The sequence below is a fragment of the Silurus aristotelis genome (assembly GCF_946808225.1).
Source record: "Silurus aristotelis genome assembly, chromosome: 15".
NCBI lineage: Eukaryota > Metazoa > Chordata > Actinopteri > Siluriformes > Siluridae > Silurus > Silurus aristotelis.
Genome location: NC_139588.1, coordinates 5,157,630 through 5,172,205, shown reverse-complemented (window position 1 = coordinate 5,172,205; position 14,576 = coordinate 5,157,630). Strand labels below are relative to the sequence as shown.

The following is a 14,576-nucleotide window of genomic DNA, read 5'->3' as shown; positions in this document are numbered from 1 at the left end:
AACCTGATGAAATTACATTGTCTGTACCTCATTTACGGCCGTAAGGTGCAAAAGTAGATGTTGCGCCTTACAGTCACAAAAAAAAAACAACAGCAAAAAAAAACTCTGATGGTGGCAAGTCGGAGGAATGTTTCCTGCAATACTTTCTGCAATACTGACTCAATGACAAGGAAGAGTAGGATGAAAAGTTGTGAAGAAATTTTCTATATTTATAAATGATTTACACTTGAACAGTTAAAATTTTGATGATTTAATCAGTCTTAGTTTTGCCGTGACTGCAGTCATGGGCGAAATAACTATTTCCAGCCTTCAATAAAAAAATATATATCATTATAAAATCGACTACTGTCGACTCACTAACATGCATCATCTTTTACAGATGATGAGTTTAGGTTTTTTAAACAGTTTTGTCATCTCGACGTACATTTTCCTTTGATAATATGCGAACTCTTAAAGAAACACAAATGTTCTAAATTTAAAAAACGTTTAGAGGATTTCTCACCTGTTAGCAAACATTTGTAACATGGATCATTTTCAGATATACGGCCGCCTTTATGCGTCATATTCAAAGCAAATGACTTGTGTATGATTTATTTTACTTTGCTAGAATTATCCTTTGCCTTGTATGCCAAAACGTTGGACACACTTAGTCGACTGTTTATGAAAGTTCATCTACATTTAAAGGTTTGATGTCATGTTAAAACAAATTGTTTACATGAAGTGTAAATTAAGCATTTTTCAGTAGAAAAAATGTTTCAATCACTGAATTATAGTATTTTTTCCTCCCTTTTTTTTTTTAAAATAAACTTAACTTTACTTGTGTAATTTCTTTGGTTGATTCTTGTTTTCTCTCTTCTTTTTTTTTTTTTAGATATGTGTGTTTTAGGATTGACATTTTTTCAACATTTTTGACTCCAGTTTGAAACACAATCAAATGTGTTTCAAGTTCCAGATCAGGAGAAAGTGCAAATTGATGTTACTTTGAAAATGCGAAAATAATGTTTAATGTTGCAATGTTACCGATTTGTTACATTATGTTTAATGTTAGATTGGTTCCTAGTTTATCTCTGTTACTTGTTAGACAAAGCAATTGAAAGCAATTATAAAGTGCCAGTAAATGTTTGAAAATAAAATTTTCTTTTGACCATTTATTTAATAGGGTTAAGGAAGTGTAAGGTAGTTGGGTAGTAAAGTAAATGATAAGTAATTGGAAAAGAAGTAAGTTTTTGTGTTGCACAAGCACAATGTGTGTGTGTGTGTGTGTGTGTGTGTGTGTGTGTGTGTGTGTGTGTGTGTGTGTGTGTGTGTGTGTGTGTGTGTGTGTTTGTGTGTTTCTATTATAAATACAAGGGTAAACATCCTTTACCCATATATGAACATGTATCCTATATGTATATATGTGTGATATTTATATATGTATATGTGTGTGTGTGTGTGTGTGTGTGTGTGTGTGTGTGTGTGTGTGTGTGTGTGTGTGTGTGTGTGTGTGTATTTGGGAAAATATATGTTACATATATAAAAACGTTTTTATATATTTTTAAAATAATTTTTAACATTTGCGGCATATATGTACATGTATATGATGTATATGAAATATTTCTATATCAGTAAAATCCAAACATAAACATTATGCAAAATATGTGCTTTGCATATATTGCTATATATCTGATTTCCGTATGGGATATTAGGCAGGTGGTCATTATGTTATGCATGATCGGTGTTTATGGACATGTGACTATCACGCACAAGGGTTGCCAGATTATTATACCACTTGTCTGGGAAGTCTTTCCACTAGATGTAGGAGCATGGCTGTAGGGATGTTTAATCATTCAGCTAGAAGAGCATTAGTGAGATCAGGTACTGATGTAGGTCAGGAGGTTTGGGGTTCAGACAGTGTTAAGTGGACTTGATGTCAGAGCCCCTATACAGGACAATTGAGTTCTTTCACTCCAACTCTAACACAGCAGGTCATCATGGATCTCAGTTGGCATACAGCTACGTTGGGTTGGGTTTTCAAGCCCCGGTATCGCCAAGATGCCACCGCTGGGTGCTAGAGCAAGGCCCTTTACCCTCTATGCTCTAGGTGTGCTGTATCATGGCTGCCCTCAGCTTCCTAACATCCCTGGGATATGCAAAGAAAGAATTGCTGTAAAAGGCACCTTTTTATAGAACTAGCAGATGATTTCAGATAAGAAGAAACACCTTTGTGACTTTGTGACATCAAGCCATTACAGTTATATGACACCTTCACCCCATTCATGGAAAAGTGGGTTTTAGAAACTGTTGCAGTAGATTTATGGCATGGGATACATCACCTGATCACTAGATTTGTTTCGTAACAATCAGGGTGTGACCACACGACAATGGAACAATTCACAGAAAGTGAATCATCATATATGAAAATACATGTTCTTACAGTTTTCATGTTGACCACCACCAAACACATTGCTCCGCTCTACAATGGTGTGAGAAGCAGACCAGCAGGTGAGAAACAGACACTGGATTCTTTGTGCTTTCCAGTTTTCCAATTCAAACAAAGAAACGGGTGCCTACACTCTGCGTGCCAGACATGATTGTAGTGAGACAATAGATCTGAAATATGCGGGTCCACATTTCATTCGCCATCAAATACAGAATGCTGCATTAGCAGAATGATTTCCCTTATGATCTCGGAGGTTGGAAGTGTGATGCAATTGTAGATTGAACAAACCAAAAGAATTCCTGACATTTAGAAGAAAAAAAACTATCAAGACCAGGTAGAATACACAAACTACCAAAAGACTGTAGTCTTCACAGAGGTCAGTGCAGAGGTAAAAGGAATAATTGCATCTGCATGTTTAAATTCAATTGAGCATGTGTCTTCTTCTATTAACTGCCATTCACCATGGAAATTTTAAGGAGGAGGGGCATTAAAACAGTGTCACAGTGGAGCTCAACATCTACTTATGACTGAGTGGTTGTTGTTTTTTTAACCCATGTGAGGTTTAGCGATATTTATCCTCAATTGTTACCTTATCAGACCTCATTCCCGATGGAATCCAACATTTGAGGGATTGCCATTTTTAGTAAAAAGCAGGAAGCAGGAACTGCCCCTGCGGTTGAAAAACAAGATATGGCAGGGTCCTTTTTTTTTTTCCTGCGGTCACAGTCACAATGTGCTATTTGTACTTCGACAAAAGGTAAGCAGATGAGGAAACAAATTCCATACTTATAGTCATAGAGTCACGGATATACATAAAGCTTTAAAACCTTCTAAATATATTGTGTAGATTTTTTATTTTTTTTTGTCTGAGCATTGGGTGCTTTGAGATTTGAACACGGTTGAAAGGAAAGACATTTGTTCTTAATGTGTCTTTGTCACTGTGGAATATTCTAATTCTAACATCTAATCAGTCAGTTTTCTGTTTAAAAGATATTTTTGTTCCTAGGTGTAAACATTTTCTTTTCTATTTACTTTTTCCATAAAATATAAAATAAAATTGCTCTTCATTCTTATTCTGTCAAACTTTGTGTTTGTGACCAGGACATGGTATTTAAATGTACACTGAAAAAAAGTATTGGGACATCTGACTTTTCCAGCCAAAATGGTGAAAGGTGCTATCGCCACCACTGAACATTATAAGTGGGCCATACAAAACAACCTGCCACAGATCTGGGAAAGCATTTGATAGACACCCTTATTCAGGGCAATTTACAATTTATTTTAGTTGTAGGACTCAGCACTTAAGGGGTTAAAGTCCTTGCTCATTGGCCCAGGAATGGCAGCTTGATAATGCTGGGATTTAAAATCAAGATTTTTTTAATCCAATGTCCTGTGCCGTAACCACTAAGCTACCATTTCTTCATCCTTGAGAGGCAACGAATTTTTAAGAAACTCAGTTGGATGGAGATGAATCTGAAACTGCTGTATGATTCCTGTGATTCCTGAAGACAATGTGAAGATTTGTGATGAAGAACGACAGCCTAGTGCTGCAGAGCTCTTAAATTCAATGTGCTCAATTTGGTTTAGATATTGTTAAACCTCATAAAACACTTCGCCTCTAAATCCTTAGTAGTCTTTATTTTTTTATAACTAGTATAAATATTTTACATCATTCATTTTTATTTATTTGGCTTTCTTTTTTTACATTTCAAACTACCAATGTCGAATGAAACAAAAGCAAAGTTAAAGAGGATTAATTTGAGCCAGAGGGCAGTAGGGATGTGCATCTTCATAACTGAGGCCGATGCAATTCGAAACTCGATGCATAGCCAACGATGCGTTACAATAAAGATATATGTGAAGCAGCTACAAATGTATGGCCCTTTTACAAACAGGAAAACAAAAATAGAAAAAAAACCAGTAAAACCAGTCGTTCTTTTCCTGTTCTGTCTCCAGGAAGATGCAGCTTTACCTTGAGAAACAGTTTAATGAGGAGAAATCAATCTACATACAAAAAAATTGGTCATAAATGATTGGTCACTTTCTAAATAATAAAAGTATAGTGCATCCACTAATAATTATATATAAATATATTTTTTTACTGATGCAATTATGTTAAAAACATCGATGCCTCACATGGCTAACTTTTATGCCAATGCACCGATGCAAATCTGTGAATCTTACCATCCCTTATGGAGAGACACACAACCAAAATCTATGAGAATAGAGAGATTCCAATGGATATTGTGCAGTAAAGATCATCAGTGTATTCAGTTATGAACAATGTGGTAAATTATACCAGGTTTCTTGGTGATATCTGGTCTGTCACTGGTGTCTGGCCTTTTAGCAGGAGTTACAGATCATGTTGGTGTGAGGGGTCAGGCTGGGAAAGGAAATATAAGGTTTGAGTCATTTGACATATATTGCCAGAAAACACTTCAACAAAAAAAGGAGAATTTTGTAGCGATCAGTATAGCCGTGATGTAAGCCTGGTCAGATAACGTGTCCTATCCCAATATCCCTGCATTTAAATGAACAAAATACTGTCACACAGTAGAATAAGGAAACTGTTCATAAAAGTTGAATCAAAACTCTCCCCCTTACAGGCGATCTACAAAATGGTGGGAACTGTGATCATGATGAAGATGAACGAGGATGGCCTTACCCCCGAGCAGCGGGTCGACAAAATCTTCAGCAAGATGGATAAGAACAACGACGACCAGATCAGTTTGGAGGAGTTCAAAGAGGCAGCAAAAAGCGACCCATCCATCGTATTACTGCTGCAGTGTGACCTGCAAAAATAAGCGTGGCGTCCGAGTGAAACGCCAGAGACTGTGCCGAAGATCAGTGTTCCATTCAGTTTGCAGCTATTTCCACTGAGAAAAAAAATATGCTTGGACTACCTTTCAATAGATCTGCTTTCTGTGTTTGAAACACTTGTGTGCATGAGAATGTTCTTTGCTAACAAATTTTAGACGCGCACAGACAGAAGCACACACATCCAAACACACACACACACACACACACACACACACACACACACACACACACACACTAAACAAGCTCTCACCATCACAATATAAAAAAATTTAATAAAATCGAATAGATGCATAAACTTCAAATCAACTGCCAATATGTGAAGTGTGAGAACATACATTTCCATACAGTCTCGTTCATTTAGAACTTGAGCATCACCGACATGCTCTACTGTCATACACGACCACTTATTGTACCACAATACCAATGCTTGCTAAGTGTATAATAATACTGTTTAATGTAAAACAAATCAGATCCATTGGTAACAGGACATATTTCAGATTTTTCAGTTATTATACTGTGTGAGTAGACATTCGCGTTCATACTAAAACAAAACGTTGTTTCTGTGTAACTGAAATATTAGGAACAGCTGTTTACTATGATATGCAAAGTCCATGATGATAAAAGGGATATGTTTTTTTCTGCATAAGTTTAAAATTAGTTTTGGCTAGATGTCGACCGATGGATTTTACCAATACAGATAGCTAGGTTGAATTGTACTTGCTGAAAACCGATTAATCAACTGATAGTTTAAAAAAGAAAAAAACACTCCATGTAAAATAGTACAGAACTTTATTACAAAAAAAAAGTACTGATCATGAAAATGTGCTAAATGCATGTGGTGTCAGTGATTCATCTATAGAGACCTCTATCACACTGTATATTGACAGCAGACCTTCTCCGTCGCTCCAGCAACCTGGAAAAACTATCAGTATGGATTTTTGCCAATAGCTGATAGTTCCAGCTAACAACTATCAGTGCAAAACCAATTAATCTGTTGACCTCTAATTTTGACACCTGCACCAATAATGAGGAGCCTTAGATAATTATTGGCACCCGTGCAGCATTTGTTCACTTTGAAACAAAATAACATTTGAGACTAAAAATGGTTTTATTATAAAGTACTGAAATCTGCACACACGATTGTACGATGTAGACTCTACTTGTGAGAAAACTTTTTCACAGTTACTCATACATGCGAGATGAGATTATTATTATTGTTATTGAGATGACCTTAAACAGTATATTGTGTCAGATAAATTGCATATCACTGTTAATGAAATATTCAGATATTGTTTCGGTTGCATTTAATTCACCGGGAGTTACGAGAGAACCTCTAGAGGGGTTAGATCAAACAAAAATAACAAAATAGACCACACAAAGTAATAATTAAATTGTCAGTCCACATTCCTAGACCAGTCTGCATCGTTTATTCAGCTTGGCTTGTCAAACACGAGTTTGATTTTACGTTAGCGTCTCAAATGTCCTGTCCTTAATAAGCGCTTTGCACACACTGTTTTACATTAACGTTTTCTCGCTTTACTCTGCCACCAGATTTGTGCGATAGCAAAACGGTTTTCATTATTTTGTATATGTTGCATGTATATGTGTCCCTGATGCCATGGCTGCACTTCTCCCTGTGATGTGATTCAAACGAATAAAACAATATATGGCCCTTTTTCCCCTCAGTACTTGAGTTTGATTGCATGAAGTTAGTGTATGTGATATAGTCATGAACTTGGCAGAATATTAAATCTACACATTTACCATGTAAGACTTTTTTGTCTCCTGGTTTCCCAGTCAAGTGTATCTGTAGAACCTATGGCCGCTTTTAAGATCACATAATGTAAGCTAAATAGTTTGCATAAGAATAGTTTGAGGAGCACGATAGATCATTTTTTACTAAAGATATATTCAGTAATGATAGACAGGGATTTAATACAACGCTCCCATAGGAGGACTTCTTGTGGTTTTACTTCATCACAATCATATTTTACGATAAGACTTTTGAAATCCTTTCCAGACTGAAAAAAAACAAACGTCTTACAACGTTTATAAGATCCGTTTAATTCTGATTAATTTCTTCTTCATTCGAGTTTAAATTCCTGGACTTTCCATACATGTATGACGTATGTATTTTAAAACATAAAACAACATATTTTGCTCATTTCTTTAAAATTGTAGACTGATAAGAATAATAATTTAACTTTTTTAAAATATCATGGTTTAGATTTCCAGTCAAGACTATGAGTAAATAATCAACGTAACAGCAACAACGCTAGTTGATTAAAATCTCCATCATGTGAACACAGTCATGTCAGGTGACATTGAGGGGAATCCACATGTGCACCATACAGACTCTATAATAGTGTTCCATTACCCTTATAACTTGATTTTGATGCATCTTGCTATTCAATTCAATTTAATAAATTTTTATTTGTATAGCGTTTTTAACAATGAACATTGTTTCAAAGCAGCTTTACACAGATAATGTGGTGATAAAAAATTATTATGTTCTTTATAAGTGTAAGTTTGTCCCTGATGAGCAAGCCGGTGGCGACTGTGGTGAAGGAAAAATTCCCCCAGATGGCATAAGGAAGAAACCTTGAGAGGAACCAGACTCAAGAGTGAATGCATCCTAATCTGGGTTGCACCGAATGTCCATTTATTGCAGATATACGATGTTGCGGGGTACAGTGATGGTGATCAGAAGCAAACTATAGTCCTGAGTCAGTGTGTAGCAGACTGTTAACATTAACTACAGTCCAAATCCAAATCCTCAGAGTTCACTTTCTTACTCCGGAATTTCATGAAACCACACAAGGCGTTGATGAGAAACCGTCCCCAGCTGCGCAGTGTGACCTGCAAACACAGAGGACACTATCCAGAGGTAGGCCTGGACGAAGTGGGAAGATCCGTGAAGGGAAGAGGGGCAGGAACCAGAAGGTAACACACACATGAGGAATCTCTGGGATAAGAGACGACCCACCACACCACCATCAACAGACCTGAGTGAATGTGTGAGAGTGAGGGGACGACAGCATACAAATTTCCCAGTTCACCAAACACTCGATATCCATGATTCCTCCAGATCTGCACCTTTACCTAAGAAAAATCTACTGATAAAAGACTTATGTTTTCAACCTCGACTTGAACACTGAGACTGTGTCTGAGTCCCCTGCTGTAGTCTTCATTATTTTAGGTACCAGGTCTAATCGGGTGCTAAGGTCTAATCATGACATAGTGTTTTCATACAAGTCACGAACAGTCTTCAAACAATGACGAAAACCTACCTGAAGTACTTAAATTAGCATTTTATTTAAAAAATCTTGTAGACTTGTAGTGCTCTCAATCTTTTACCTAGTAAATGTAATAGCATAGATTAGGTGTGTCTGCCAAATGCTGTGCATTTAAATGTAAATGTGATACAAAATAAAATAAAATAAAAAAGTCTAGCTTATTCAGCTCAGGTTCAACATGTATAATACTACTAGGGTACAATTCTGGTTTTATGTTTATCCAAAAGAACTGGAAAATTACTCATGCAAAAGTAAAGTAAACAGAGTAAAATAAAATTAAATAAAATAAATTGGTTATGTCCATACTCTCAAGCACTGCTACATGTATGTCCATGCTGAGAAAAAGGCATCAAGACATCCAAGTGCATGATGCAATATGAAGCTTCCCATGTCCACTTAATGGATTTTATATTTAATAATCTGTGCCTGAGTCCTAACAGCTGCTTTGGATAAACCATTCTTATAGCTTTGGATGTTCTTTATATATAAACTATTATTTTATTTAGTTCAAATTAACCCACATGGGCCTTATATATCAAACCCTGGGTAAAGGAATTGGGTTCACATTAAGGTTAAACTGGGTATAAATTAAAACTGATTTCATGTAAATACCATCTACTACCTACTCTACATCTATTATAATAAAATGAATTTTTATTTCTTTATTGTAAAAATTATACATTTTCCATTGTGTTAGCACCTGACCTTACTGTTGAAGACAGAAATAAAGAAGGAAAAACAATGAAACAGAATAAATAAATAATTCATTAATAGATTAATATAATAATATTGGTTTATAGTATACTGGTTAATACTGATACTGAATATTTCACTTTTTCTACATTTTGTTATGTTACAGCTCAATTCCAAAATTGATTAAATGTATAATTAATTATTAATTCTACAAACAAAACCCCACATTGCACAGCCATTTTCAGAACTCTCCAGAGATGTTCAGTTGGATTCAAGTCTGGGCTCTGGCTGGGTCACTCAAGGACATTCACAGAGTAGCCACTCTTTTGTTTTCTTGGCTGTGTGCTTTGAGTCGTTGTCCTGTTGGAAGATAAACCGTCGCCCCAATCTGAGGTCCAGAGTGCTCTGGATCAGGTTTTCATCAGGGATGTCTCTGTACATTGCTGCATTCATCTTTCCCTCGAGTCTGACTAGTCTCCCCGTTCCTGCTGCTGAAAAACATCCCCACCATGCTTCACTGTACGAATGGTAATGGCCAGGTGATGGGCGGTGCCTGGTTTTCTGAAGACATGACGCTTGGCATTCAGCCCAAAGAGTTCAATCTTTGTCTTGGCAGTCCTTCAGGTGCCTTTTGGCAAACTGCGGGCTGTTATGAGCCTTTTACTGAGGAGTAGCTTCCTTCTGGCTGCTCTACCATACATGCCTGATTGGTGGAGTCCTGCAGAGATGGTTGTTTTTCTGGAAGGTTCTCCTCTCTCTACAGAAAAACGCTGGAGCTCTTTCAGAGTGACCATTGAATTCTTGGTCACCTCCCTGTCTAAGGCTCTCCCCCGATCGCTCAGTTTAGCCGGCCAGCCACTCTAGGAAGAGTTCTGGTGGTTCCAAACCTCTTCCATTAATGGATGTTGGAGGCCAATGTGCTCATTGGGATCTTCTATGCTGCATAAATCTTTCTGTACCCTTCACCAGATCTGTGCCTCGATACAATCCTGTCTCAGAGGTCTACAGACAATTCCTTGGACTTCATGGCTTGGTTTGGGTTTTGACATGCACTGTTAACTGTGGGACCTCATATAGACAGGTGTATGAATTTCCAAATCATGTACAATCAACTGAATTTACCACAGGCTGACTCTAATCAAGTTGTAGAAACATCACAGGGATGATCAGTGAAAAGAGGATCAAATCAAATCAAATCAAATTTTATTTGTCACATACACATACATACAGTGAAATGCTTTTTACAACGGTCTGGCATTCAATCATAAAAACAAGAAAAAAAAAGAAGGTAGATAAATAAAAAGTATAACCTATATAAAACTTGAAATATAAGAAGATATATGTGAAAATATGTGTATATACATGGATGCGTATGACAGTAAAAACAGTAAAATTTAAAGTGATTAACGTGATTGTCCTTAAAGTGACCATGTGCGGTATGGTGTGGTATAACGTGGCACTGTGCTGTGCAAGTCCAGAGTTAAAGTGACAGTCCAGAGATTCAGTGTCATAGTGCAAAAAAGTTGTGCAGATGGAGAGAGAGTTCCAGTACTAGATCCTGGGTGTTTCCTGGTTTAAACTCGGAATGGCCTGCGGGAAGAGGCGCCTCCTCATTCTTTCTGTGTTTGCTTCCATGGAGTGGAAGCGCTTGACACAGCGGCAGGCTGAGTCCCAGGACCTCCAACTTAGAGTTGAGCGTGAAGGGAATTATGGTGTTGAACGCTGAACTCTAGTTCACAAACAGCATCTTTGCATAATTCCCTTTTCTGTAGTCCAGGTGGCTCATCATTGTTTGTAGAAGATTTACGATGGCATCCTCAGTAGTGCGGTTCTGGCGGTACGCGAACTGTAGAGGATCCAATGTGTCTGGTAATGTTGCAGGGATGAAGTCTCTGACCAGTCTTTCAAAGCACTTCATCACTACTGAGGTCAGGGCTACAGGGCGATAGTCGTTGAGGCAGTCATGCTGGGGCTTCTTTGGGACAGGAACAATGGTGGACTGTTTGAACACCAGTGCTAGCTGGTCAGCACAGGCTTTCAGAACCTGACCTGTGATGCCATCTGGTCCTGCTGCCTTCCTGGTATTCACTATGCCCCCAACAATGAGATGCCATCTGGTCAACCTGTTTACCTCTCCGGCTTTCGGTGTGAATGCTGTTTGTGTGGCCAGCGCCCCTCGCGTGGTTAGCTGCAGCCTCGAAGCGAGCGTAAAGATGTTTAGCTCATCTGCCAGAGAAGCGTCCGCATTCCCCATTCTAGAAGATGGTGTTCTATAGTCTGTGATGTGTAAGAAAAAATGATGAGGACAACAAAGATCGTAATGAAGAAGTTTATAACAGCGTAGCAGTGACAAAATACACGAAGCACTTTGGGTTCATCGAAGTCAGAAAGAACCCAGAGAAAACTCTGCCCAGATATTTTATATTGTTCTTCCCTTTGAAGTATAGACCGAAGTTTCCTTTAAATGTAAATTAGATATAGGACATGTGTGAGGAAACAAAAGGCTGGGAAAGACCATTCTCAGGGGCGGAGGTCAGCAGGTGGTAATCACCAGTATTCGCACCTTTGCTGGTGCCGGCCCCCCAGCAGGTCAGGAAGGGGTATTGTGTGAATGATAATCATGGTCTCAGATACCTTTTGGTTAGAGATAGTCCTTGGGGCTTGCTGCTTCTCCCAGACTGATTAAATTATGTCTATGATTCTGATTGATACAACTGAAATTCTACATAACTACTTTTGTGAAATGTAAGCCGTTTTGCGGTTGAGCTTATTTTGATATAGCGTAGGGTGGAATCTGGGTTGAGGCAGTCTGTAATTCTTACAGATGTTTCTTAGTCCCTGCCACAGGCTCCTAAAGCCACCATGTTGGAACTGTGACTCCAGTTTTCTCCTGTAGCACCGCTTTGCTTCCTTCACCGCTCTGCGTACACTGTTAGATGCAACCTTGTACTCGTCCATGTCCCCAGTTCAGGCAGTTAGTAATTAATGTCGCTCTTTTAATCCTTCCTGGTACCGCACACGACCATGGCTGGAGACCTGGGAATTGGTGTCTACAGCATTAGGTAGGAGTTCCTTCTTCACACTGTCAAGAAACCTATTCTCCACCATATTACATTTAGGAAAGAGGAATTTAATGATGTTGGCCCATGAGAAAGCCATAACCAATTCTTTAGACATGGGTAAATTTGGAAGGATTTTTGCCAAGGGAAATGGAATAATAATGCTGTAGATGGATGGATGGATGGATGGATGGATGGATGGATGGATGGATGGATGGATGGACAATTCAATTCAATAATTTTTATTTGTATAGCGCTTTTAACAGTAAAATAATCCAGACTCAAGTGGGAACCCATCCTGATTTGGGTTGCACCGAATGTTCATTGATTACAGATAAACAATGTTGCGGGGTGCAGTGATGGTGATCAGAAGCAAACTGTAGTCCTGAGTCAGTGTAACAGACTGTTGACATTAACTACAGTCCAAATCCATCCTCAAAGCTCCCTTTCTTACTCCGGAATTTCATGGAACCACCCGAGGCGTTGATGAGAACCCAAACCCAGCTGCACAGAGTGGCCTCCAATAGAGGAGGACACTTTCCAGAGGTAGGCTTGGACGAAGTGGGAAGATCTGAGGAGGGAAGAGGGGCAGGAACAGTGGTCACTGGAAACCTCAGGAGCATGTTTAACTTGACCGAGAGAGAGAGAGAGAGAGAGAGAGAGAGAGAGAGAGAGAGAGAGAGTGAGAGAGAGAGAGAGAAAGAAACACCTCAGACACATTTCTTAAAGGACACGACAAAGAAAGTAATGTGAAGCTTAGTATTAAAATCCATGTGAAGCTTATGAGGGGGCTTGAAGATAGTGAGTTCCAGCTCACTCTAAAGGTCCTGCAGACCTCTCTAAAAAGACAAAAAGCCTCAAGGTGGCCAGAGACTTTCTGGTGCAGGTCAGGTAGAGGACCCTGTATAAACCCCCTGTAGAGAAACGTACTGCTGACCAGCAGTGATGGATTATTCACGGGGCAATAGCTACAGATGGACATGTGGCCTACCTTAATCCAGCAGTGAAGGGAGACTGTCTGTGGGGAAAAGAGGACTTGGATCATCTGTTTTTTAAATGCAGAAGATTACATAGTGTTTTTACGTTAATTAAGAGCTGGTTCCAAAAACTTGATGCAGTGTTCTCTCAGAAAGTCTGTGCTCAGTGCCGCATTTTCCACCAAAAACAGATTCATCCGTGTCTAAAAGAAAGACAGACAAGCAGAGTTTTCTGTATTCACCTTCATCCCAGTGCATTCCTGCTCTTGGATCACACATGTTTCTCTCCACTGAGGCTGTTGTCTTTTTTTCTTTATCGTGCTTCGCCCGACTAAAACAGAGCACACCAATTATTATCATTATCTGCAGGTGTAGTCTTAACACTCGTTTTCTCTGGCTCCCCCCCTCAACTCGCGAACGGGCTCCCGCTGCCACATATCCCAATGCCCGAATCAGACCAGGGAACTGTCCGGCCTGAGCTAACTCTCTTCACAGGCCCAAGAGGTAGACAGGAGAGGTTAATGGAAAAGGAGAAGGGGAGCAAGAGAGAGAGAGAGGAGCTTCCTGTCCCCATGTACACCACCACCTGGACCTCACTTGAGAGGCGTGGCAGCCATTGAAGTGCCTGTCCCGTTTGCAGCGGCTGCAGCACTGCTTTTTGGCCTGGTCCCACTCCCTCTATGGCGGAGCCTCCTTGGCGTCATATCTCTCTTCACACTAGCGGCTCGCATCAAGCAGAACACAGACAACGCTGATATCGGGGAACAAATTGTGTCTTTATTTAAAAGGGGGAAAGAGTGTTCTAGTGAGGAGAAAGGATAGTGAAAAGTGTATAGAGTGGGAGAAGTACGGCTTAGTTCCAACAGGTGAGCTGGATCTATTCATGGCTTTGTAAGAAAAAACTGCTTTAGGGCCACAGAGCATCTCTCTCACACATTGTGAGGTCTGTTGGAAATCCTTTTCCACTGCTGTCGTCTTCACATAAACTGAGAGAGCCCAAGCCAGTATTATTCAGGGACCAAAGGTTCTCCACATCACTCTCTTCCTGATGTCCTTTTATAGGCATTGCCTAACATAAAGACAGTGAGAAGCCACCACTGTAATTCAGCTCCAGCTATGCTTTGTCCAGACACCACGACTCTACGCCATAAGCTCTGGGCTGCGCCGCCTCGTCGTTATTCCTCCGCAACCCTGCTGGCAGTTGTTATACAAGTTTCTCTAGCTTATGTTCATGTGGAGCTATTTTGGAGTACACCTTTTCCCACATAAATGTGTGAAATCTACTTCATACATGTACAGTTTTTCTTTT

At 39.2% G+C, this 14,576-nt stretch overlaps 2 protein-coding genes across 2 annotated transcripts in view; one reads left to right on the top strand and one right to left on the bottom strand.

Moving 5' to 3' along the window:
• The window catches only part of vsnl1a (visinin-like 1a), a 38,799-nt gene extending 31,880 nt beyond the window's left edge, over positions 1-6,919 (top strand). The window contains exon 4 of the mRNA XM_083563158.1: positions 5,029-6,919. Within this exon, the coding sequence (XP_083419284.1) occupies positions 5,029-5,226 (198 nt within the window). The 3' untranslated portion in view covers positions 5,227-6,919. The remainder of the gene's footprint in view (positions 1-5,028) is intronic.
• Positions 1-14,576, bottom strand: part of LOC310738067 (uncharacterized protein) — a gene marked incomplete at its 3' end in the record, with an annotated part of 255,387 nt that overhangs the window by 192,483 nt on the left and 48,328 nt on the right. Inside the window, exon 2 of the mRNA XM_083562986.1 lies at positions 8,286-8,355. Coding sequence (XP_083419112.1) covers positions 8,286-8,319 — 34 coding nt within the window. The 5' untranslated portion in view covers positions 8,320-8,355. The remainder of the gene's footprint in view (positions 1-8,285; positions 8,356-14,576) is intronic.